Genomic DNA, 27,938 nt, shown 5'->3' with positions numbered 1-27,938 from the left:
TCTATTTTCATTTCCTTTGGGTATTTACCTGGAAGTATGTTAGCTCTATTTTGAAATTTTTGATGAGCCTCCATATTGTTTTCCATAGTAGTTGGACCAGTTTACATTCCCACCAACAACAGTGTACAGTTGACCCTTGAACAACAGCATTTCTGCATTCACAGATTCAACCAACCTCAGATTTTATTGAAAAAAAAACTAAGTGGACCTGCACAGTTCTAACTTGTGTTAAGTGTCAATTGTATAAGGGTTCCCTTTTAACCACATCCTCACCAGCACCTGTTATGTCACTTCTTGGTGACAGCCATTCTAACAGGTATGAGGTGTCTTATTATGGTTTTTATTTGCATTTCCCTGAAGATTAGGCATGTTGAGCATCTTTTCATGAACCTGTTGGCCATTCTGATGTCCTCTTTGGAAAAATGTCCATTTAGTTATGCCCATTTTTTAGTTGGATTGGGTTTTTTGTTGTTATTAAGTTGTATGTATTGTTTACATATATTTTGGACATTAAGCCCTTATTTAATATATGGTGTGCAAAAATTTTTCTCCCATTCAGTAGGTTATCCTTTCATTTTTTGTCTCTTTTGCTGTGCAGAATTCTGAGTTTGATGTGGTCCCATTTGTTTTTTGCTTTTGTTTGTGCTTTTGGCATCATGTCCAAAAAATCATTGCTAAGACCAATATTAAGGAGCTTCTCCCCTTCTAGAAGTTTTGTGGTGTCAGGTCTTATGTTTAAGTCTTTGATCCATTTCAAGTTAATTTTTTTTAATGTATGATTTCTGTTAATATATTCAAAGCAGGCCTTATTTGATTACATTATCAAAAATTGCCCCCTCATCTCCTCATTTACTATCAGATTAGCCTATTTTATTCACAGCACTTATCACTATTCAAGTTAGTTTTTGTGAATGGTGTTAGGCATCCAACTTCATTGTTCTGCATGTGTTCTTCTCTGGTTTCCCAGCTCCATTTGTTGAAGAGATTATCCTTTCCCCATTGGGTGTTCTTGGCTCCCTCGTCAAATATTAGGTGACCGCTGGGATTTAATTCTGGGCTTTCTATTCTATTCCATTGGTCAATGTGTCTATTTCTGTGCCAGTACCATAATATTTTTATTATCGTGGCTTTGTAATATAGTTTGAAATCTGAACGCATGATATCCACAGCTTAGTTCTTTTTTCTCAGGATTATTTTGGCTGTTTGGGGCTTCTTTGTGGTTCCACAAAAATTTTTGGATTCTTTCTTCTATGTCTGTAAAAGAATGCCTTTGGCACTTTTATGGGAACTGCACAGACTCTGTAGATAGCTTTGGGTAGTAAGGACATCTAGTAAAGTCCTCCATTGGATTCTTCCAATCCATGAACAGAGGACGTCTTTCCATTTGTGTCTTCTTTGATTTCTTTCAGCAGTCTTGTAGTTTTCATTGTACAGATCTTTCACTTCCTTGGTTAAACTTTTCCTCAGTAGTATATTGTTTTTATGCTATTTTGAGTGGGATAGTTTTATCAATATTTTGTTTTCAGATGCTTCATCATTAGTGTAAAGGAATGCAACTGACTTATGTAGGACGATTTTGTATCCTGCAACTTTACTGAAATTGTTGATTAGTCCCAACAGTGTTTTGGTTGACTCTGGGATTATCTATATGTAAAACCAAATCATCACAAATAGAGACATCTTACTTCTTCCTTTCTGATTTGGATGCCTTTTTTTTCTCTTGCCTAGCTTCTCTAGCTAGGAATTCCAATACTATAATGAATATGAGTGGTGAAAGTGGGCATCATTGTCTTGTTCCTGATCTTAGTTACTCTAAGATTGTTCTGCATTGTTTCTGCATTTATTGAAATGATCATGTAATTTTTCTTTCATTTTATTGATGTGATATATTATTACATTTATTGATTTGCATATGTTAAATCATCCTTGCATACAAGGGATCAATCCCACCTTGGTCATGGTATATAATCCTATTTGTGTGTCCTTGAATTTGGTTTGCTAATATTTGGTTGAGAGTTTTTGCGTCTACATTCAGCAGGGATATTGGTCTGTAGTTTTCTTGTATCCTCGTTTGGTTCTGGTATCAATGTAATGCTGGCCTTGTAGATGACTTTGGAAGAGTTCCCTCCTCCTTAATACTTTGGAAGTGTTTGGAGGAAGATTGTGTTCATTCTTCTTTATGTGTTTGGTAGAATTCACCACTGAAGCCACGTGGTACTGTAGTTTTCTGTGTTGGCATTTTTTTGATTACTGTTTCAGTTCCTTTACTCGTTACTGGTCTGTCATGGAGATCTCTCCTCAGAAATCTGGGGTGTTGCTGAAAAGCAATGGGACCCTCCAGCTGCAGCCCACAAGCTGAGTAGACTTATACTTACCCTTTTCACTTCCCACCTCCTCTGCTGGACAGGTTGCTGCTGCCGCCACAGCCAGTGTCACCACATCTCCCTTGGCTCCTTAGCCTCCTTTGAGGTTTCATTCACCCAATTTCAGATACACGGATGAATCTCTCTCAGGTGTCCTGGTATGCTGTGCAGAGGCACTTGTGTCCAGTTATGGATGTCTGATTCGTTAGAAGTCAAAGGGAGAGAAAAGGAAGCACTGGTGCCACCATGATGCTGATGTCTTCACTAAAGGATCATCTTAAAGGCACTCGACTTTGGAGACTCCTGCAAAAGGTAAAAGGAAACCCCTGGAAAGTTTTAAAAGGAGAAGTGATAGATTTGCACTTAGATTGCTCTGAATGGAATTTAGATTCTGAATGGAATTAGACTGCTTTGAATGGAATTTAAAGTGAATATGAGGGTATTAAGACTAGAAGTTTTAAATTTTGGAACCTCTTCAATCATCTACATTCTTTTATGTGGCATCAGACCAAGATGATAAAGGCTTAAGGGAGGGAAATGGTAGAATGCACAGAGAGAATGGATTTATAAAATATTTGGAATAGAAAACTTAGCTTTAATACTGACAGACTGGTCACTTAAATACTGTTATAAATTTTCTTGTAACAAATTTCAATGATCGAATCATTTTGGTACCAATTTTGCTAATATTGGATGTACTAATAACGGAAATTATACTTACTCATTGCAAAATGAAGAGCAGGGCAAAAGGTTCAGACTAGTGAGTTAAGAAGTGAAAAAACACTGATTTTGAGTATTTGATTTATCTGATCAACATTTCTTTTAGAGCAGCTGCTATGAAACACCCCTTTCCTCAAAAAATTCCAAATAACATTTCTGCAAAAGAAACTTAAGGCAAACAACTTAGAACAAGGACAAAGTTTAAAAGTCAGTTGAAATTTTCTTTTAATTAAAGACCCAAGGGACAAGAAGCTCCTTTGTGTTACAGTACATAACATATGGCTCTTATACAGAGTAAAATAGACACCAGGGAGTCAAGTGTTTATACCAGTGCTGAATTCTTACTGTAGCAGCCAAAAAGTGAAGCAGGATTTCCTTTACTGGCATTGAGACTGTAATACATTTTTACATGCAATAAATTCTTTGGTAGACTTAATCATTCAGTGGAATCACAGAATTTGCAAAGGAAAGTAATAGTGAAATATTTCATGTAAAATTTGAGCACAGTACTTCTCACCATATGCTATTTATACAGACTTCAGAAAAAAGTCAATCCTACTAAACTTTTAAATACTGCCTCAAAATTTGCCAGTTAACTTCTCTGTATTCAAAAAAAATGTAACTAAAATAAAGTAGGGCAGATAATGAGTTTTTAAAATACGTTTCATGATGTTTCTAGTAATTGTGCAAATGGAAACTAATCTGAAGGATGTGGAATTCTTTGAAATCCTGGACGGCTACCACTTTCTCCTCTGAATCCTCCTCCCAAGCACATCTGTAAGGCATCATTTTGGAACAGCTATCTAATACATCTTAAATTAAGTACATAAATAATGACAGCAATAATTTTCAACTATTACTACACCATAATATCTTCAAGACTTTGCCTTATTCCATGAAGAACACGAGTTTTGAATGGTGAAAGTAAATCACTTACTACAAAAAGGAAAAACCCATGATGGGGAAAGGAGCATCAAATGATCTTGATTATGACACTGAGGCCCAGTATGTATAATGCCATGAAATGTCAGTACTGGTTTGGTTTGAAAACTGATGCTCCTCCTTCTGTGCAATGAGTGCTCTTCCATCAAGAAGTATATTTCTGAAGTAGTTTGTGTTTTGATTTTTACCATACACCAAAATTTCTGAGACAGCATTTTCCTTTTAAAATCAGAAACTTGTTCCCACTGTGGATCCAGGACTGAAGCACTGTAATATTCTTTGGGTGACTTATAAGATTAGTGTCATAATCATGTAATTACATGTGGGGTTATTTCACTTAAACCACCTGCACTGCTACAGTTCTAAACTCATCCTAGAGAGATTCAAAATAAATAAAGTGACTTAAGTTCTCTCACAGATGGGTTCTGTATTCAGAAACTTTCTCCTCATGAAGCTGCCATTGTAATCAGAGTTCATGGCGATGACCGATGGCCCCATCCAGTAGTCCTCTCACACAACAGTCTGTACAGGAGTGACACACTGTGCAGGAGAACCGGCTCTCTCCGAGGATGAGGTTGATCGGTTGGAAATTTCTCTCTGTAGTTCCTCTACTTTCTTCTGAAGCTCTGCTCGTTTAGCAAGAAGTTCTTTATATCTGTTGTGAATGGGCTCCTACAAGAGCAGCACACCCTAAAATTATTTAACTAGGCAATCCTAAACAAACCCAAAGTCAAGTCATTCCAGTATAGAGCTCCTTCCCTAAATGCTGCAATGTGTGTGTTTTCAGCTATGAGGACCACACCCACCTTTCCAGAACATCAGTGAAAATTAACTTCAGGGACTCCTCTGACATCACTGCTCTTTTCACTATCTTCCCTAGTGCTTCCACAGAATACCCTGAAACTGGTACTTAGCCAAATACAACAAATAATTAAGTAACAGTGTAATCTAAAAGCCAATACTCACAAAGATTTCCTGTCATTTAGTTGCAGACTTTTTAGTCTTTTAAACAGTTCTAAGCAGTAAATATTCCATAACATTTTTAAAAATCAACCAGAATTTTGTTAGGCTTTTAACTTCCCTAAAGCTATTTTTTTCTCCAGCCTATTAAAACAAGACCTCTAGTCCAGCACCCTCATTTTATAGAAGAGGGGAAAAAAGACAAAACAGAAGTGACTTGTCCAAGGCCAAACAAGCGAGTCATGGTAAGAACCAAGTGTACTGATTATCCCTATGTAGTGCTTTTTCTACTATACAATTAAAACTGTTAACAGAAAAAAGTGAAAGCTTTAAATATGCACAGATAATTTTTCTAGCTGCTTTAAAGGGGACAAATGTAATTCATACAACTGCATGTATAAAAACTCTCATTGTATATTGCAGGGCATATACCTGTGGCTTCATCCGTGGATTCCACCTTACGTAGTATCCCACCCAGAGCTCTAGGTGGCGCATGCTGGCTACTGGATAAAGGACATGATTGGAATAGCTCCCATAGAGAGGATTAGTGAAGTCCTCCAGCTGACTATTTATGTAAGACCACAATGACACAGTCCTTTTGGGAAGATTCTATAAGAAGGAAAAAGATTCTCCATTACATAAGCTAATTATACTTTAGATGGAATTTGTAAAGAGGTATATTGTGTTCATTTAAATTGTTTCAGAGGGAGAGAGAACTCAGACACTGTGGTGACAGCCCCACTTAGATTAAAATTAGAGGGTATTGGAAAACTGTGCAGTTCCCCAAAAAGTTAAACAGAGTTACCATAGCAGCAATTCCACTCTTGGGTATATACCCAAGAGAAGTGAAAACACATGCACACACAACCCAGTACACAAATGTTCAAAATAGCATCAGTCATAGTAGCCAAAAAGTAGAAACAACCCAAAAGACCATCAACTGATAAATGGATAAAATGCAGTATATCAATACAATGGATTATTCAGTCATAAAAAGGAATGAAGTACTGATACACACTACAAATTGAACCTTGAAAACATTATGCTAAGTGAAAGAAGCCATACACAAAGGCCACACCCTGACTGATTTCATTTATATGAAATGCCCAGAAGAGGCAAATCAAGAGACAGATTAGTGTTTGCCAGGGTCTGAGAGGAGAGAAGAATGGGGAGCAACTACTAATAGGTATGGGGTTTCTTTTCAGTGTTCTGAAATTAATGGTGGTGATGGCTATACAACTCTAGAGATGCTAAAACCCACTAAATTATACACTTTAAAAGAGTGAAATTTTATGGAATGCAAATTATAGCTCAGTTTTAAAAACATTTCTTTTTTTAAAGATACAGTGAATCCTATTTGAGGCTCTCAAAAAATGAAAGTATCTTTGGAAGTTATCTATTAATTACCTAACATGCAAGAAATTCTCTTTTTTTGTACCAATAATTGTTTCTTTTATTGCTGCGTAGTAGTACATCATATAGAAATACCACAGGTGAAGGGCATTTAGGTTGTTTTCAGTTTTCAGCCACTGTAAATAAAGCTGGTATGAACATTTGTGGGAAGAAAATCAGAATTTTGTGGGAACAAAAGTTTCTATTTCTCTAGGATAAATACCCAGTAGTGTGATTACCAGGTCATATGGTAAGTAAATGCATAGCTTTATATACAAATGTCAACTGTTTATGAGACAGTCAATAAATTCTTGGTTGCCTACTATGCGCGGAAATATTTACTGCGTGCTACATACTGAAGATAGAACGGTGAATTAAAAAATTTAATATCGGTCGTCAAGGAATTTCTAGTCTAGGAAGCACTTACTACATGGCAGTTATTACAGTGTTTTGTATGGTTTATTTTATGTAATCCTCACAACAGTAAGCAGTATTAAGTACTTAAGTAAATAAGTACTATTATCCCTACTTTACAGAAGCCTAAATTAACTTGCCCAACTTCACACAGTAAGTCAAAGATCCAAGATTTGAACCCAGGCAGCCTGGCTCCAGAGCAAGCATTCTTTGCCACTAGGCTTTATAGAAAAGCATGAAGAAACTATTTTATAGCCACATTTTTTAGAATGAAAATTGAAGCAGAGGGAGACACTAATCAAGATAATTTAGAATTTCATACATAGGATAGATGTATTTTGAGGAAGACAACTTGAAATGTAATCCTTACAAGGTTTCTTCTAAATAATATCAACCACTTAAAAGTGGTAACTCTGGGGAAGTGGGGTAACAAATTTTAACTTTCTACTTAATATCTTTTCAGTGTTCAAATATTTTATGGTATTATTTTACAATTTAAAAAAAAACTAAAATGGCTCATACATATGCAGAATATATTTGGGGAAGTGAGCTGTCCATTCAAATACATTTTTTTTTGCTAATTATATTTTTCTGCACCTGTTTTGATGGATTTCCATCCTGCAGGGAGTAACAGGTACATGGGCACTCCTAAGACTCCACATACTTCAGTTCTGTTTAGGAGACACTGCTTCCTACCCATAAACTCAACTGACAGCTGGCTAGCATGTTCAGCCTTGTGACAGAGGTGCTTTAAAATAGATCAGGTTCAGATGTATGGAAAGAAGCATATTACAGCATATAAAATAAAATATAGCTAAAGGAATCATCCAAAAGAACAACTGTTCAGCTGAAATCCATCAGAGGATGCACTCTAGTAGAGAAAGCACATATTAGGGATACAGGGGGGAGGGTCAGGGCTCATGTTTTACCTCTTTTCCTCTCTGCTGTTCACTGTTACAGAGGAATGTTCCAAACAAACAGCTATATAGGTGGTCCAAAATGGTAATGAGAAAATATTCATTGAATTCAAATGCTGTAGGAAACTGCAAAATCAAACACCACAAACACAAGAAATTATTAAGAAATTTTCTCAAGCATATTCATCCCTGTATACTGGCAGATCCTTTGTAATACTTCTTAAAATTAGGCTAAACAATATTCAAGACTATATATTTCTAAGCCATTATGGTATTATCTGCTTGGTCTTCTGTTCAAAATTATTTTCTGAGATAATTTTTCCTAATATCTCCTTTTCTTGTACAGTAAGAGTTTGAATGGTCTGATCTTGATGTTTCTGCATCCGTTTATATCAGTTAACCCTCAACTTGAGCCTAATAAATTCTGACTTGTCTTTTTCTCTGCCAAAAATGACCATAAGCAACATAGTAAAATGTTTCTTTAAATTTTCAACAACATAGTTTTGTTTTTAGGAATTACACAAAAATATATTGACGTCTCCAGAAAATGTCAGCAATGCACAAAAATAAATTCCAAGGCAGACATGCAGATCATTTAAAAGCCAACCTACTTATCTTTTCAAGGAACATGCACTCAAACCAGGATATCTTGTAATCCAGTACTTTGGCAGCCTCTTTCCAAAAAAAGAAAATTCACTGTCTCTTTAACCTAGGACAAGTGCTTGACTGGATGTCTTGCTATTACACAAACAACACAATTTTGGGGGAATGTATCAAGGACCAATTACAGATCCCAGGAAGGAGGGTAAGGGATTTAGTATAATCCATCCTATCCATCTAATGTTTCAAGAATTATTTGAAAGCTTCTATGTAGGACTGTACCATTTATAGGACTGTGAAAAGGAATTCCATGAATATTTGGATTGTGCATTTGGGAAATAAATATTGGTGCCAAATTTTTCTTAGAATGATCCCTACCCCATAGTGGATGAAAACAGTATGAACTGCATGCAAAAGGCACAGGGATGAAAACAACTTTGCCTTGAAGTTTCCTAAATTTATAAGCACGGTAACGTGGCAAATTTATCTTCTCAAACAATGTATCTTCTCGAACAATTCATTCCTGAATAATAATTTTTGTGGCTGTGAAGCAAATGAAGCAGGTAATAAAGCACATGCCAACATAAAGCCAATCAACTGTAAGAAACTTTGTCAAATCCCATTCATTCATTTACAGAACAAATCCCATCTCCTGTACTGTTTTGTTTTTTTTTTAATTTTTTACTTATTTATTTTCGGCTGCACTGGGTCTTCGTTGCTGCGTGCGGGCTTTCTCTAGTTGCAGCGGGCTGGGGCTACTCTTCATTGCAGTGCGTGGGCTTCTCATTGCAGTGGCTTCTCTTATTGCGGAGTATGGGCTCTAGGCGCACGGGCTTCACTAGTGGTACGCGGGCTCAGTAGTTGTAGCTCACGGGCTGTAGAGCGCAGGCTCAGTAGTTGTGGCACACAGGCTTAGTCCACGGCATGTGGCACCTTCCCGGACCAGGGATCGAACCCGTGTCCCCTGCATTGGCAGGCGGACTCAACCACTGCGCCACCAGGGAAGCCCCCCCATCTCCTGTACTGTTACACACTCTTAACAGCCTTATCTATTAGCCAACCATGAATGCACCCTGACTCGTTACATAGCAAGCCAAAGGAGCTACGCCTATGATTAGTCTTTCATCTTTGTGGCAAAACTATTATCTCAGTTACGAGAAGATGGCTTAATCAGTGAGCATTTCCTCACAACAAAACTAAAATAGCATTATTTTAGAGCATTATTTAAATACAGTACTAACTGCTGCTGTTGTTTTTAAAATTCTGAGCAGAGGAGGAATATTTTGCCTCCTTACATGTTTAAAATCTAAAGGGCCCTTTATCAACTGCTTCTTGATCCCAGGACTGAGGGGATGAGGATGAGGGCAGAAGGAGATGTAGAATCTGGCTAATTACATTATTGGTCCCATTTTAACAAATTTGCTATTTAAATCTCTGCACATTCAATTATTCATAAAACTGATGATTGCCAATAAACATTATGACGATCTAACACATTCAATGCTCAGGAAGAAAATATCATACAGAAAAATATAAGCAGACATTTACAATAAAGACTCACAACTATAGGGGTGTTTTAAGTTCTATCAATGAAACACAAGATTAAACTGGTATTACATTATTTATTAACTTAAGCTCAAAATTAGAGTTAAATTGCTTTTAGATATACAGCATATAAAAAGTTAACACAACTACTAAGAAAGAAATGCATTTGTCATGTACTCTTCTATGTGAACAATTGGTAAATGTGACTGATTTTGTTTTTCTAACAAATATACCAGAACTAATAGTTCACACACATTGCTCCCTTCAAGGTATGTTCCCCAGAAAGCAGTACACTTAACCATCAATGATGACTTTTGTAGTCCTTTGATATGGCATATTTGATTTTTGCCAACATTGTCAAATATTACTTAAAGATTGATAATGGTCAAAAGTAGGTCCTATTGTTTTTGGTCAAACACCCCAAAAAAAAAAAAAGGATTGATAAGGATTTGTGATAGCCAATATATCGAGCACTATCTCAAAGGCAGTTCCAAAGGAAAAATTCAAACCTACTCCAAGAAGCAGTAAACATTATTAAACTAATAAGCATGTTGTATCTCCCTTCCCCCAACACGCCAAGGGCCTAATTTGTAGAACAAAACTGAATTGTATACACATTTGCATCACATGTGTTAAAATACCAGCCTCAACAAACGGTAGTCATATCTATTACAACACTTCATTTAAGACAGCAGGTTTCAAAACAAATCCACCCAAATTGAAATGCTTATGGGGGAAAAATATTCGATATGTAATTAATGTATTTCACTTGAGGATCACCATTTTTCTCTTAATGAAATAAAGAGTATTTTATTGAAGCTAGAACACAATCCTAAAGCCAAGCAGAGCCAGCAACTGCCCTACTTTATATTCCTGTGGCAGTCTAATGAAAAACCAACCAGGCTCCCAGTTGTTTGAGGTCTAATAAAACTCTTGGATAAATAATTAACTGAAAAAAAAAATAATTAACTGATACACCAATGAACTGTATCTAACTTTTGGGTTCTGAGATTATTTTTCCTGAGTTAAACATTTTTAAGACACCAATTCCTTGCCTCATTAGTGAAGTGATCCCATAATAAATCAGGTGTTTTTCAATCTCCTCTGGTATCTTTCCAAAAGACTAAATCTATTTACAGTAATATTTCAAATCATTTGCTAGAATGTTGACGGATTAAGTCTAAAAAAACATAATCTCTCTCTCTCTCCATACCTAAAAACAAAAAGAACTGAATCTATTACATACATACCTTGCCATAATTTCCATCTAAATACATTTTTCCATCAAAAGTGCTTAAAACAGGATTTCATTTCGCTTGAGTTACCTAGCCTATTTCATTTCTTTACCTCCTTTAGCAATGTACAGATGAGTTTCTGGGTGAATATAAAGCCATTATTTAACACTACTTGTCCAAAACAAAAGAGGAAACCTCTCAGGGGTTATTATCAATGCCATGCATTGAAATGCTAATGGAATCAAATTGTCAGGTGTTTAATACTACCTCCAAATAATATCCTTTAACTTAATTCATAATGTAATAATAGGTAATAGTTCTAGTACCTAGAAAACTTACAAGAATTTCCATTTTACATGAAATGTAAGATAATCAGTGATCAAATCCAACTCTGACTGGACAGCTTAAAAGAGAGATGTAAGAATGGATATCCCAGATAAATTACCTGTCTTGTCATTTGCCAGACACAGTCAATAAACTGAAGAAAAACAGGTGATCTGTCTGCATCTGCATGGTTCTTGTCTCCATGGCCAAGTCTCTGAAGCAAAGAATGAAATATTACATGAGCTTTGTGGGATTTTTCGGCTTTTAATGAAAGTAATTTTATTTTCCAAGAAAAGTAATATTTGCTCAATATTTTTAAAAATTCAGAAAATCTTTTTAAAAGAGCACTGCAAGGAAAATAGAAATCACCATAATCCCACCAAGCAGAAATCTCTATTAACATTTCAATGTGCAAACTGCCAGGTTATTTCCTAACATGAGACACTTGTAACAGGAATTACAACTCAGTTTAATAAATAACACTCAGATCCTAAAAGGCTGATAATGGGACACAGAAGCAGTCAGACCTCAGAGCCCAGATTTTTCTTCTGGAGATTTATTTTGCCCTGAATATTAACAGTTCCTTGTACACTAGCTTCAGGAAGCACCCTTCTCCTTTAACACCTTGGCCAGTGCATGAAGGGGACCTGCTGCATCTGAGCTCCAGACTGTCTTTCAAAAAGAATTACATTAGCACAATCTTTGAAAACTTTTAAAAAATGCTTGACATCTCCCCTCAAGCATGCACTCACCTACTTTCTCAATTTTTTTTCTCCTCTGAGGACTTCTGCCCCCAATGACTGAGATAAACCTCTACTCTGTACCCAAAAACAGTGATTCTAAAAAGTATGGTCCACAGACTTCCGGCAGCAGGGCAGGTCTGTGAGTTCAAAACTATTTTTATAATACTACTAAGACACGTTTTGCCTTTTTCAACGTGTTGACATTTGCACTAATGGTGTAAAAGTGCTGAAGGATGAAAACTTTTGGTACCTTAGGAGGAATCAGGAAGCAAGGCACTGAAATCAATCTATACTAGCAGTTATTATATTCTTCCCTGCCAAACACTTGCAGTTAAAGAAGAAAAAAAAAAAAAAAAAAGCCAATCTCTCTTAAGCCAGTTTCCTTGATGAAGCAGTAAAAATTATTAACTTTATTAAATCTCCCCATTTGAGTACAAATTTTTTAAGTATCCTATTAACAAAATGGGAAATATACATAATATGCTTCTGCTGCAGACTTAAGTAGGATGGTAGGAAACACGGCTTTTTCATGGAACATCATTTTGACTTGAAAGAACAATATATGAACTATGATTATTAAGACTTGAATATCTTGCAGACAGTTTTTTGAAAATGTACAAAAGCGACTGCGTCACTTCAAGGAAAACAATGGACAGTATTTGTTACCAATGACACAATTCAAGTTTTTGAGTGAAAATTAGATTTGGGGGAAATTTTTATCTGCTACAATGAGTTTGATAATACTTTTCTGATAAAATCAGTAGCGGTATTAACAAATGTGACTATATGATATTATATAATGAAATGCATTAATATTGGAAGGGCTGTGTAAATCAGTAAGCCAGTATTTTCCAAATTACCAACACTTGATGTTACAAAACCATGCATGGGTAAGAGATCTATTTATTCAAAGTGCAAGACAGACCAAAGGAATTTAATAGAACAAACAACGAAAAATTCATTGAGTTAGTTTTGGATTCCACATTACAATTAACTGCTAAGAAACTACCATTTGTCGAGTTTTGGCACAGTATCAAAGAAAAATATCCACAATTCCCTGAAAAAAATTAAAATACTCTCTATTTTTCAACCTACATATCTGTGTGTGGTCAGATTTTCCTCATTTCTTCAACCAACAGAACATATTGCAACAGATTGAATGCAGAAGGAGAAATGAAATTCAGCTATCTTCTATTAAGCCAGACATTAAAGAAATTTGCAAAAAATATAGAATAATGCCACTCTTCTCATTAAACTTCTTTATTTGTTTTGGAAAATACAGTTATTTTTCTTTAAAATGTTATTTATGTTAATATATAATAGTACTATGGTTTGAATGTTTGTGTTCCCCCAAAATTCACATGTTGAAATCCTAATGCCCAGTGTGATGGTATTAGGAGCTAACTAGGTCATGAGGGTGGAACCCTCATGAATGGGATTAATGCTCTTATCAAAAGAGACCCCACAGAGGCCCCAGCCCTCTTCCACCATTCAAGAACACAGCGAAATGTTGGCAGTCTGCAACCCGGAAAAGGGCCTTCACCAGAAGGCCATGCTGGCACTCTGAACTTGGACTTCCAGCCCTCAAAACTGTGAGAAATATAGCCGTCCAAATGGACTAAGAAAACAGATTTATTTCTTCAAATAATATTTAAATTTTTAAAATTTAATTTCTAATACGGTAAATACTGATAGATATAAACAAAGATCTTTCGGGTCATCAATAATTGTTAAAAAAGGAAAGAGGTCCAGAAATCAAAAAGTTTGAGAATCATTACCCTGTATTAACCATGTGAGCATACCCTCTTGATCAGATGTCCTTTAACTGTCAAATTCTGCTTTCAGATAACAACTAAGGGGGAAAAAATGGAGTAGGTAACCAGAGTCAACAATTTAGGAATCCACTGCAACTTCAAACAGTCTGAAATATTTATGATTTTGGTTACATTTACATGAACATGTACAGCTCTGGCTGACTAAAACTTCATTCTTTTTTATTTTAATGGTCTTTTCATGGTAAGTACATTTTATAGAGAACGGAAAAACATGAGCTATTTGAATAGATACTCCAGATGACCAATTTTATTTAACAATTCAAGTTCAAAAGAGCAGACTACCTTTAAATGTCCATTTCTTGCAAGTTTTTTTATAAACACTGCTGGTAGCTACTGGATACTAACGGTTAACATTAGAGACAGCATCTGACCAAACGTATTTCAGAAAGTCTTTCAGCTAATCTAGGAAAATGCGGCCAAAAATCACACTCTCAGGGGCTTCAAGGCCTCTGAACAATCTTAACTCTCATCTCCAGATTTTCTAAACCTGCCCCTCCCTCGACTCTACTCCAGCCACACTCAGTCCCACCCAGACATTTGCTCACCCTGCTCTTCTTTTCTGGGAAAATATTCCCGCTCCTCACTCTCTAAATTCTATGATTACAACCAACATATACCATGGACGGGCGTACACGAGAACCAAGGCCTACAAGGTAACTGTTCCCAAGTTTGCTGATTCCAAATTTAGTGTTTAGCAGAAACACAGCTAAAATCCACTTGAATGTTTATTTAATTAAAAGCCACATGAATCTAAAGTATGTTGTAACAAAAAGCAAATACAAAAGCACAGTATCCTTTAAAAGGGACATAATAACCCCATTCCTCTATTTTAGGAACTACTACAGTTTTGGGTACCACACTTGTAGAAAGCCATGAGCAAAGTCCAGAGGACAAAGGGGAGGGTGAGGGGGTTAGGATGAGAAAAGACTGAAGAAAACGGATGTTTTGCCAGAACTGAAGATTATGACTGACACAGGAAGACAGCTACTTTCAAATATTTGCAGGGCTGTCTTATTTGGATTAGTAGTCATATTTGTTCTTCTTATCTCCAAAGGGGAATGTAAGAAAATGAGAAGTAAATTTTAACTCACTATGAAGAAAAAGTTTCTAGTAGGCAGACTTTCTTCAGTGAGACTGGACAGCCTCAGGAAGGGACTTGCTGCTTATTTCTGGAGGTGTTAATGAAGAAACCAAACAATCATTTCACGGGGACACCAGAGAAGACATTCAACAGTTAATGCCTGGACTCTGAGGCCCTTCCAACTTTTAGATTTGATACGAATGACAACATCAAAATAAATTTTAAGTCATATAGAGGGTACAAAAATTTGTCATTTCCATAAAACTAACTGCAACACTTTCCATACATATGGTCATTAAGAAGGGTAATAGAAAAGCTATTTTATTCCCAACTCTAAATTAAATTATTTTTTCTCTGTTATTTCTTTTAGTCCCAGTCTAAATTGTTTTAGACCCTGATCCTGTGTGAGTAGTGCTACTTTGTAGGGCTACTTTAAATTAAGAATAATAGGCCAGTCTCACGTTTTTTTAAGTCTACAGGAAAAGCTAGAAGCGCCCTGTAGCTCCGTAACAGTCCATGCTGCTCTGAACTGTCATTTGAAGGTGGAAGTCACAGAAGGGTATCTCCTATTCCCGATAGAGAGTATGGAAGAGACTGGGTCAGACGCCTGACAAACAGCTAACCCTGGCTCCAGACTGCAGAGCCACAGCAGGATAACCTAGTGCTTCCAAAACAAGCCCAAAGTTCTCTTGGGAAGTTTACCCATTAGAACAAAGGATCAGATTTAGACGAATACCTAGTGAGTAAAGGCATGATTTTCACATGCCTTACGTGAGATGCATATGTGATACACTGAGTCACAGTTCTTTACTCACAAGCTGAAATCGATGTCCAAAGCTTAGCCACTCTTTTTCCACAAGGACTTCAAATCCTCGGATGGTTCGGTAGTATCCATCCAACATGAGCATGGCCAGGGAGGTCAGCTGAGCTGTGCGATCCCAGCCATCACTGCAGTGGACTACCACAGACGTCTTTCCTGACTCTACTTTGTCAGCAATCCTAAGAGCCCCTGCGAGAATAAGCTGCAAACAGATTTTTTTAATTAATTTTTTTTTAAATTAAATGCTTCCTTCTTCAAAATTTACTAATAGAGTTTTGTTTAGAGATGACTGTCTCAATACCATGTGGAGAAAAAAAACATCAGTCCCTTCCTAAAAAGAATTTTTGTGAATGGTAGAAGATACATAAATTTTGCTTTTAAAACTAAAAAAAATCTCATAAATGCAGACTCCTATTAATCCGCACAATGAAATATCCAAACAAATGTGCCTTTGAGTTCTAAACAAGTCAAAAATATGAGTAAGAGGAAAGAAGGATTAAGTTCTAAAGAGATCTATTTCTGAGAATCTTCAAATATTCCAACATCATCCATTTAAATAAAAATAATACACCAACTTTAGTCTCACCTGTTATTTAAAACAATGATACTTAACCAAATTAGAATATGAAAGCAATAAAGTTGGATATTTTAAAATATTCTACAACTTCTATAGCATTTATTCTACTGTTTTTATATACATCATACAGCACACAGCAAGCACAGTATAAAACTTCAGAGTAAGCTGCTTTTTTTGTTATCAGTATGAATGAAAAATTCTGATCAGACCAATATATTACCATGTCAATTTAACTGGTATCTAAAATAATTTCAGGTTTTTTTTAAAATATGCAGACTCTGCAAAATAATTTACCTTTTCTGAAGCTGATCTTGAGTTAAAACTAGACAGAACTAGATGTAACCAAAAAAGAAACACAAAGTATGATATCCTTTAAAATGAACAATATAGCCGCATTCTTCTCTGCAATGGCCAAATCATACTTAAAGAACAGCATGATTACACAAACATAGATAAGAATGAAAGAAAAGATATACTAGGCTTACAGAATCTCATGATGACCTCCTTTTGATTATAACTGTAGGCATATTCTGGAAGTGGGGTACTCTGAAGCAATCTCAATCTTGACTATGCATCAGAGTCATTTGTGAGCATTAAAAAAAACAAAAACAAACACCTGGTCCCCATTCTCCACTAATCCTAACTCACTATTTTAAATAAATTCTACCTATAATTCAAATGTATATCCAAACTTACACATCACTGACCCAAAGGATTAAAACAGCTGGACAGTTAAGACTGACAAGAAAGAGTTATCCAAAGTGGTCACCTTCATTGATTGATTGATTCATTCATTCATTCAAAAGATAAACATTTACGGAGTCCCCTACCATGTAGCAGGCACAGCTCCAGGTGCTGGAAATAGAGCAGCAAACAGAACAAAGTGCTGGCTTAACAAAGTTTACATTCTACTTAGGTGAGGCCAGCCAGGTGCAAATAAAGAAAGAAATATACAGAGTGTCAGAGGGCAGTAAGTGAAAAAGCACCATCTAGGTCTAGGGAGTGCTGGAAGAACTGCTATTTTAAATGAGTGGCTGGGAAAGGCATCTTTGAGAAAGTGATATTTGAGCAGAGATTTAAAGAAAGTAAGTGTGTAAGCCTTGCAGGTGTGAGGACTGGGGGGAGGAGAAAGTGGTCCAGACACAACTGTACCTCTTAAACTTCTAAGGAAACTTATTTCGGTTATAGCCAGATTTTTGGAGAGAATGTTGTACCTGCTAAAAATTGACCTGGAATTTACAGAATGCTGCAATTTATGTTAGTTCTGAATCAAGTCTTATGGTTTTCTACTTATACATCATACAATGTAATAGATGGTCCCGTGACCATGCTCTTTAACAGAAGAGTGTGTATACACTTTGCTACATTCAAGCTTCTATGTTTCTAGAAGAGAAACAGTAATCAAAATAGTCTATAATTGTCATTAGGTCAATTAGCTTTCAATTCTGTCTTAGTTTTAGAGGTTTTAATGTGAGTACAATCTGCTCCTTCTTAACATGAAAAATCTCATTTCCATTTATTTCATAATGTTAATATATGTGGTCATATATATTATAGAAATCTATACTTTGGTAAGGTATCTTACTGAAATTCAGACACTATCTGAAAATATTTGTAACTATATTAACTGAAATAACATTTGGTGCTTCAAACATTATATATATTAACATATTAGGCAAGCTAGGGTTCACATGGTCGTCTCCAAATCATTTAGCATTCAAATGGTATCCTTCATTTAACTACTTCACCTCATGTGCCTGACCAGAATGGTGTTCACAAGCCATGCAACAATTATTTATTGAGTGCTTTATTCATATCATATAGTGCTGCCCTGGCTCCTGAGGGGACCAAGAAGAAATATGATTTAGCCTGTCCTACTCTCCATGAATTAGCAATATATGTTGGGTGACACATAAAAGTAATTAAATCAAGTGCATGGTAACACCTGATTAGCTGGAAAGAAAAAGTAAAGTGAAAAGTTCAGAGAAAATGAAAACGAATGCAATCTGGGAAGACTTCATGGAAGAAATGAAATACGAGCTGGGATCTGAAGGATGGGCAGAATTCAGATAGGATGGGAAAGAGAGGGAAAAAAAGAAGTACAACTGACCCAAATGCATAATATAGAAAACTAATTCATTCAGGCACCAAAACTTAAAAGTAGTTCTAATTATCAAAGCAGTTATCAATTTTTCGCTGTTTAAAAAGGTACTTTCATCTTGATTTCAATTGTAAGAAAAGAGCCGATATAGACAAAAGGGCAGAGAAAGTCCTTGTTTGATATTCTATGATAGTTTAAAGAAATAATAACATACCCACCTTAATATGTTCTAGCCAGTGAGTAGATTCCAAGTTAGACAACCAGTGGGTCTCCTCAATGTTGGGGTACACAATCTCCTTAAGTTTTCGTAAAGATTCTCTCATAACATGGATATTGTGGATATCTAGAAAAACTAGTTCTGCATTTTGATAGGCATCTTCACTTTCATAACCTCCACCTTTTGCCTGGAAAAAATAAAGCAAACATCACAGGAAATCATAAATGAATGCACATCCATTGTATGTTGACATCCCCAAGAATGCCACAAAATATCCAACAGAATCAAAGATGACATGCATTACTGATGGATAGGAAAACTCCATGGGAAAATGTGGCTGGCTCAAGACAACTTAACACAACCACGCTCTATCACATGTTCTTCACAAAACAAGAATATACTCTCACCCTGACTTCCTTTTGTTGCTGTTATTAAAATTATATGTGATAACAAATATGAAGGTAAAATTTCCCTATCCATATTTCAAGTCCTACTCAAACATAATTTCATAAAGAAGACTGAAGTCATCAGACTAGCAAGCTCCATGTGCAGGGACATCTGTCTAGTTTACCCCCAGCCCATGCTTCTTCACCTCCCTTCCTCTTCACCTCATTTTAATCTTAATATTAGCAAAGTGCTTTGCAATCATAGTGACTGGCTTCTATTATAACCACACAACTACTATTAAACAAAAAGACAGAACAAGTATAAAAGCACAGAGTACTATAGTATAATACTATCACTATTTTCAAAGATGTAAATCTACAAGTACAGAACAGAATGAGAAATATTTGGTGTTCACAATAAGCTTTGGCTGGAGAAAGAAATTTTTCTGGATTGAATATTTCTCTATTTTAAGAATAAAATATTCTCCTACCTTATGTATAAAATATGCATCCTGTCTTATGTATAAAATCATGCTTCTTAGAGCACTAATGGAAAAAAAATTAGGAAGATACAGGAACAGCCACTGTAGTTATACAAAATTAAGAGATTACATCTTTGAAAACAACAAAACTCACCTCTTAACCAACAACAAATTACCAAAGGAAGTTCAAGTTTCCTTTCTGACACTGATAGTCTGGGAAATAGTCTGGAGTTAAGAATGATACAGGTACAAAATTAACAGCGTTTCATTAGGTACCTGTTAACAATGATTACTTCTGGAGAGTGGGGATAGGACAGGCAAGGGGTAAAGGGACGTTCAAATTTGTTGCAACAAATCCTAGAAACATGGCAGTAGTAGCAACTACACAGAACCTGTCACAAAAACACACAGAATGAAAATGCTCTGGAATCAGATAGTTATACAACTTTATGAATATAATAAAAACACTGAAATACACACTTTAAAAGAGTGCATTTTATGGCATGTGAATTATATTTCAACATAACTGATATTTTTTAAAATAGAGCAACTAGATAGTAAAACCAAAAACACAAAAAAATCATTCAAGACAGAACTGGAGGACAAAGCATTCCATCAAACCCCAAAACCACCAATAGTCACAAGATCTAGATGCTATCAGCGAATGTGTGAAGGAACAAATGGATATAAGATGGACTGGAGAACAAGAGATTCACAAGAGAGTCTTATAATTTGTAGTGTTTGTTCTGCTTCCTTGTTTTAGCTTTCTTCCTCCAGAACTACAAGAAAGAACAACAGATCAATCTAAGAAGTACCGCTGAAACCAGGAAGGGTTCTGTCCAGTCTAACAGCCGAGTTATTAGAGAAACTCAGAAATGAAGTGAGACTTGGGAACAAATTAGAAATAAAAGAAAAAAAATCAGAAATAAAGACTAAATTAGAAGAAACTCAAGAGCAAACAAATACAATGGATATTAAATTAAAAGAAATAGACAGTGAAAAGCAAAATATAAAACCAAAACAGAAATAGAAAGCATAAAAAGGATTCAAGAGAAAGTGGCAAATGATGAAGATAGGCAAAGAAGAGCCAGCACAGGAGTAACAGAAGTCCGGAAGAAGCAAGCCATACATGGAAATGAAACAAATACTAAGAACTATGATTAAAGAAAACATTCATGAAATTTTTAAATTGGAAATTACCAATCAAAATAGCATACATGCATACTTGATAATATAGACCCAGAACACAAAACATGAAGACATATTCTGGCAAAATAACTGGACTTCAAAGAAAAAGAAAAAACAAAATCTTTCACAAATCCAAGTAAAAAGAGTGACTTAGAAGGAAAGGAAATTTAGTTTATCATCAGACTTTGAAACTTTATGCCAAAAAAAAGCAACATATTTAAGACATTCAATAAAATCAAATGTAAGCCAAGAATTTTATGCCCAGCAAAGCTAACTCAAATATAAAGGACATAAAGCTGCTATCAGCATACAAATACTCAGAATATAGTTCTTATGAGCCTTGCTGAAATATTTACAAGGGAACAACTCCAGACAAAAGAAAAAGACCAGAAAGACATCCATATAAGAATTGGTTGCCAGCACAAAATATTTAGCTACTTGTAGAAGTCAGAGGTAAGAGGCAAAAAGTATGTGTACAAAAGAGAGACTATGTAAAGACTACACATGGTCTGATAACGTAAATACAATTCATTTTAAAATGGGAGCAAATGGAAAAAAATTTAACTTTTCAGTAAATGTACTGGTGATGATACTATTAATACTGTTATTCTAAGACCATGGTAGGATAAAGCAAATGAGTAATTATGAAGCATACTAATGTTATTATCCCCTCTGTCTTTGAGAATCGGGATTTCTGGTGTGGAAGAAAGGAGATACACATGTAATTTAGAAGAAGTTACGTAAAAACTCTAGCACTGAATTTAAATTGAAAGCACCAGTATGAACTCATGAGGTATAATACTTTATCTTTAAAAACATATAAACAAACTTTTCCAAGCTCTATCCACTGAAAAGACTTAGAAATTAGACCAACCCAGTAGCAAATAATTATCCTTAGCACCCAGATTATGGTTTGAAATACCATTTCCTACTAACAGAAACCAGAACTTCTTAGAGAAATGGCTATTCTAAGCCTGCGGCAGGAAACATACAAGATTTCCTGATGAGTCTGGTATACCTTGTCATACCAGATAGCAAACATTATTATGGTTATGTCAAAAGAACTCAGGAGATAACTTGAAAAGTGTCCCTCAGACCAAAGGTGGGAATATTTTTTTTTTCAAAAAAAAAAAAAATACCATCTGCAATGAATTAGAAATTGTTGACTACATATAAATACATGCATTCATAATGACACTTAAAAAAATTAGTCACCCTCATGGGATGGTAGGGAGTAAATTCATTATTGGGAAAACTGATAAATAAGGAAAAAGAATCAAGCATTTATCCTGGCTTTCTTATATGAACTGAACTGCCAGTTAACCAAAATTTAGATAAGAGAAAGTGTTTCTTTACAGAAAGAGTTCAACTTAGCTGAAAAGGAAATCATGAAATTAGAATATCACCATTCTGCAACCCCAGTGAATTAATACATCTCGGTAACTGAGCATGAACAGCTGCTGATATCCCAAAAAGAAGAATCAGCCACAAATTATGTGCCTCCTGATATATCCCCTATAGCCTTGCCAAAGGAGTTGAACCTGAATCTGAATAAACCTCTGAATTCATGTGAAGGAAATTCAGAGAACAGAAGAAAGTTGAACCATACCATAATACAATCGGCAAAATCTGGACTGTGGAAAACTCTACAATAAAATATATTGGAGTGAAGGAGGGAGGGAAGGAGAAAGGAAGGGCAAGGGGAAGACTATAGATGAAGAGAGACTTAAAAGACATATCAAATACAGTACTTGAAAAGGCAAGGCTAAGAGTCTAGAGATGTATACACTTCAGTAATAAAAGTATAAAGTAATGTAAGAAGACTACTATAAAAGTTAGGATAGTGGTTACTCTTAGCAGGGGTAGAAGGTAAATTTAATTGCGGTAGGGCACACATGGAAGACTTAGTGGCTAGTACAGTTTTAATTCTTGATACGGCTCATGGTGCAAAAGCAGTTGTCATATTCACACTGACAAAGCTATAAAAAATGTTCTTACTACGAAGGTAAAAAAATACTTGTTGCAACAAGGATGTATACTTTTGCAAATTTTAAAAGGGAGATGGTGGGGAGATTGGGTGAAGGTAGTAAAAAAGGGCAAACTTCCAGTTAAAAGATAAGTAAGTAGTGGTGATGTAATGCACAACATGATGACTATAGTCAACAATACTATATTGTATATTTGAAAGTTGCTAAGAGAGTAGACTTTGAAAATTCACAAGGAAAAAAATGTAACTGCGTGAGGTGATGGATGTTAACTAAACTTAGGGGATGATCATTTCACAATATATGCATATATCAAATCATTATGTTGTACACCTTAAACTTACGCACTTTTCTATGTCAATTATATCTCAATAAAACGGCAGGAAAAAATATATCAAGCTGGTAAACTAACCTTCCCGAAGAATGCTGGCAATATGTAACAAAACTTCTAAAAATATGCATACTTTAAACTATGATATAGTAATGGTATATCTACGAAACTAGTTTATGGAAATAAAGATCCCAACAAAAGATACTTATTTTAGCTATATTTAAAATACTAAATACTTAAACACCTAATATTAGAAGAATGATTAAGTGCACAATGATATAGCTGTATGATGAGCACTATTAAAGTTATTTCAGGAATATTTCATGAAAAGAAATAATTCATATAAAGAGGAAAAACAATGAAAAGTAACAATACATAAATGCACAGAACACTGGGAGAAAATATATCAAAGACTGGTGATTATAAGTGATTTTTATTTCTTTGCTTTGTCTATGCCTTCCTAGATTTTTGTTGTCTATTACATATCAGAAAAATGTCCCAATGGATAAACTATATCGGAGTCTTTTAAAAAAAGAGAGATTTCCGTAGTGAAATACACACGGGAATGACTTAAAAAATAAGACGACACCAAGACACATTTTAATCAAACTATCAAAAACTAAATACAAAGAAAAAATATTAAAAGCAGCAAGGGAGAAACAACAAATAATATACAAGGGAATCCCCATAAGGTTAACGGCTGATCTTCTGCAGAAACTCTGCAAGCCAAAAGGGAGTGGCAGGACATATTTAAAGTGATGAAAGGGAAAAGCCTACAACTAAGATTCTCTACCCAGCAAGGATCTCATTCAGATTCGATGGAGAAATTAAAACCTTTACAGACAAGCAAAAGCTAAGAGAATTGAGCACCACCAAACCAGCTTTGCAACAAATGCTAAAGGAACTTCTCTACACAGGAAACACAAGAGAAGGAAAAGACCTACAATAAACAACCCAAAACAATTAAGAAAATGGGAATAGGAACATACATATCAATAATTACCTTAAATGAAAATGGATTAAATGCTCCAACCAAAAGACATAGATTGGCTGAATGGATACAAAAACAAGACCCGTATACATGCTGTCTACAAGAGACCCACTTCAGACCTAGGGACACAAACAGACTGAAAGTGAGGGGATGGAAAAAGATATTCCATGCAAATGGAAATCAAAAGAAAGCTGGAGTAGCAATTCTCATACCAGACAAAATAGACTTTAAAATAAAGACTATTACAAGAGACAAAGAAGGACACTACATAATGATCAAGGGATCAGTACAAGAAGAAGATATAACAATTGTAAATATTTATGCATCCAACATAGGAACACCTCAATATGTAAGGCAAATGCTAACTGCCATAAAAGGGGAAATCAACAGTAACACAATCATAGTAGGGGACTTTAACACCCCACTTTCAGCAGTGGACAGATCATCCAAAATGAATAAGGAAACAGAAGCTTTAAATGATACATTAAACAAGAGGGACTTAATTGATATTTATAGGACATTCCATCCAAAAACAACAGAATACACTTCCTTCTCAAGTGCTCATAGAACATTCTCCAGGATAAATCATATCTTGGGTCACAAGTCAAGCCTTGGTAAATTTAAGAAAATTGAAATTGTATCAGGTATCTTTTCCGACCACAACGCTATAAGACTAGGTATCAATTACAGGAAAAAATCTGTAAAAAATACAAACACATGGAGGCTAAATAATACACTACTAAATAACCAAGAGATCACTGAAGAAATCAAAGAGGAAATCCAAAAATACCTAGAAACGAATGACAATGAAAACACGATGACCCAAAACCTTTGGGATGCAGCAAAAGCAGTGCCAAGAGGGAAGTTTATCGCAATACAATCCTACCTCAAGAAACAAGAAAAATCTCAAATAAACAACCTAACCTTACACCTAAAGCAATTAGAGAAAGAAGAACAAAAAACCCCCAAAGATAGCAGAAGGAAAGAAATCATAAAGATCAGATCAGAAATAAATGAAAAAGAAATGAAGGAAATGACAGCAAAGATCACTAAAACTAAAAGCTGTTTCTTTGAGAAGATAAACAAAATTGATAAACCATTAGCTAGACTCATCAAGAAAAAAAGGGAGAATACTCAAGTCAACAGCATTAGAAATGAAAAAGGAGAAGTAACAAGTAACACTGCCGAAATACAAAAGATTATGAGAGATTACTAAAAGCAACTATATGCCAATAAAATGGACAACCTGGAAGAAACGGACACATTCTTAGAAAAGCAAAACCTTCTGAGACTGAACCAGGAAGAAACAGAAAATATAAACAGACCAATCACAAGCACTGAAATTGAGACTGTGATTAAAAATCTTCCAACAAACAACAGCCCAGGACCAGATGGCTTCACAGGCGAATTCTATCAAACATTTAAAGAAGAGCTAACACCTATCCTTCTCAAACTCTTCCAAAATATAGCAGAGAGAGGAACACTTGCAAACTCATTCTACAAGGCCACCATCACCCTGATACCAAAACGAGACAAAGAGGTCACAAAGAAAGAAAACTACAGGCCAATATCACTGATGAACACAGATGCAAAAATCCTCAACAAACTACTAGCAAACAGAATCCAACAGCACATTAAAAGGATCATACACCATGATCAAGTGGGGTTTATCCCAGGAATGCAAGGATTCTTCAATATATGCAAATCAATCGATGTGATAAATCATATTAACAAATTGAAGGAGAAAAACCATATGATCATCTCAATAGATGCAGAAAAAGCTTTCGACAAAATTCAACACCCATTTACGATAAAAACCCTCCAGAAAGTAGGCATAGTGGGAACTTACCTCAACATAACAAAGGCCATATATGACAAACCCACAGCCAACATCATCCTCAATGGTGAAAAACTGAAACCATTTCCTCTAAGATCAGGAACGAAACAAGGTTGTCCGCTCTCACCATTATTATTCAACATAGTTTCGGAAGTTTTAGCCAGAGCCATCAGAGAGGAAAAAGAAAAAAGGAATCCAAATCGGAAAAGAAGTAAAGCTGTCACTGTTAGCAGATGACATGAGAATACACAGAGAATCCTAAAGATGCTACCAGAAAACTACTAGAGCTAATCAATGCATTTGGTAAAGTAGCAGGATACAAAATTAATGCACAGAAATATCTTGCATTCCTATACACTAATGATAAAAAATCTGTAAGAGAAATTAAGGAAACACTCCCATTTACCACTGCAACAAAAAGAATAAAATACCTAGGAATAAACCTACCTAAGGAGACAAAAGACCTGTATGCAGAAAACTATAAGACACTAAGGAAAGAAATTAAAGGTGATACAAACAGATGGAGAGATATACCATGTTCTTGGATTGGAAGAATCAACATTGTGGAAATGACCCTACTACCCAAAGCAATCTACAGATTCAATGCAATCCCTATCAAACTACCAATTGCATTTTTCACAGAACTAGAACAAAAAATTTCACAGTTTGTATGGAAATACAAAAGACCCGGAATAGTCAAAGCAATCTTGAGAAAGAAAAACGGAGCTGGAGGAATCAGGTTCCCGGACTTCAGACTATACTACAAAGCTACAGTAATCAAGACAGTATGGTACTGTCACAGAAACAGAAATATAGATCAATGGAATAGGAGAGAAAGTCCAGAGATAAACCCATGCACATATGGTGACCATACTTTTGATAAAGGAGGCAAGAATATACAATGGAGAAAAGACAGCCTCTTCAATAAGTGGTGCTGGGAAAACTGGACAGCTACATGTAAAAGAATGAAATTAGAGCACTCCCTAACACCATACACAAAAATAAACCCAAAATGTACTGAAGACCTAAATGTAAGGCCAGACACTATCAAACTCTTAGAGGAAAATGTAGGCAGAACACTCTTTGACATAAATCACAGCAAGATCCTTTTTGACCCACCTCCTAGAGAAATGGAAATAAAAACAAAAACAAACAAATGGGACCTAATGAAACTTAAAAGCTTTTTGCACAGCAAAGGAAACCATAAATAAGATGAAAAGACAACCCTCAGAATGGGAGAAAATACTTGCACATGAAGCAACTGACAAAAGATTAATCTCCAAAATTTACAAGCAGCTCATGCAGCTCAATATCAAAAAAACAAACAACCCAATCCAAAAGTGAGCAGAAGACCTAAATAGACATTTCTCCAAAGAAGATATACAGATTGGCAACAAACACATGAAAGGATGCTCAACATCACTAATCATTTTAGAGAAATGCAAATCAAAACTATGATGAGGTATCACCTCACACCAGTCAGAATGGCCATCGTCAAAAAATCTATAAACAGTAAATGCTGGAGAGGGTGTGGAGAAAAGGGAACCCTCTTGCACTGTTGGTGGGCATGTAAATTGATACAGACACTATGGAGAACAGTATGGAGGTTCCTTATACAACTAAAAATAGAATTACCATACCACCCAGCAATCCCACTACCGGGCATATACGCTGAGAAAACCGTAATTCAAAAAGAGTCATGTACCACAATGTTCACTGCAGTTCTATTTACAATAGCCAGGACATGGAAGCAACCTGCTTCCTGCTAGGTGTCCATTCGACAGATGAATGGATAAAGAAGATGTGGCACATATATACAATGGAATATTACTCAGCCATAAAAAGAAACGAAATTGAACTATTTGTAGTGAGGTGGATGGACCTAGAGTCTGTCATACAGAGTGAAGTAATGTCAGAAAGAGAAAAACAAATACCATATGCTAACACATATA

At 35.5% G+C, this 27,938-nt stretch overlaps 1 protein-coding gene across 7 annotated transcripts in view; it reads right to left on the bottom strand.

Annotated features, from left to right (window-relative positions):
* Positions 1 to 3,296: 3,296 nt before the first annotated feature.
* MTMR2 (myotubularin related protein 2) overlaps positions 3,297 to 27,938 on the bottom strand; it is a 105,820-nt gene continuing 81,178 nt past the window's right edge. For all 7 annotated transcript variants that reach the window (XM_061202670.1, XM_061202675.1, XM_061202671.1 and 4 more), the window contains 6 exons: positions 18,788 to 18,973; positions 15,887 to 16,093; positions 11,534 to 11,626; positions 7,721 to 7,834; positions 5,418 to 5,594; positions 3,297 to 4,697 (listed from right to left, as the gene is read on the bottom strand). In XM_061202670.1, the coding sequence (XP_061058653.1) occupies positions 4,536 to 4,697; positions 5,418 to 5,594; positions 7,721 to 7,834; positions 11,534 to 11,626; positions 15,887 to 16,093; positions 18,788 to 18,973 (939 nt within the window). In that variant the 3' untranslated portion in view covers positions 3,297 to 4,535. The remainder of the gene's footprint in view (positions 4,698 to 5,417; positions 5,595 to 7,720; positions 7,835 to 11,533; positions 11,627 to 15,886; positions 16,094 to 18,787; positions 18,974 to 27,938) is intronic.

The sequence above is a fragment of the Eubalaena glacialis genome, chromosome 10, assembly GCF_028564815.1.
Source record: "Eubalaena glacialis isolate mEubGla1 chromosome 10, mEubGla1.1.hap2.+ XY, whole genome shotgun sequence".
NCBI classification, from domain to species: Eukaryota; Metazoa; Chordata; class Mammalia; order Artiodactyla; family Balaenidae; genus Eubalaena; species Eubalaena glacialis.
This window is presented reverse-complemented; position numbering and strand designations above follow the sequence as displayed.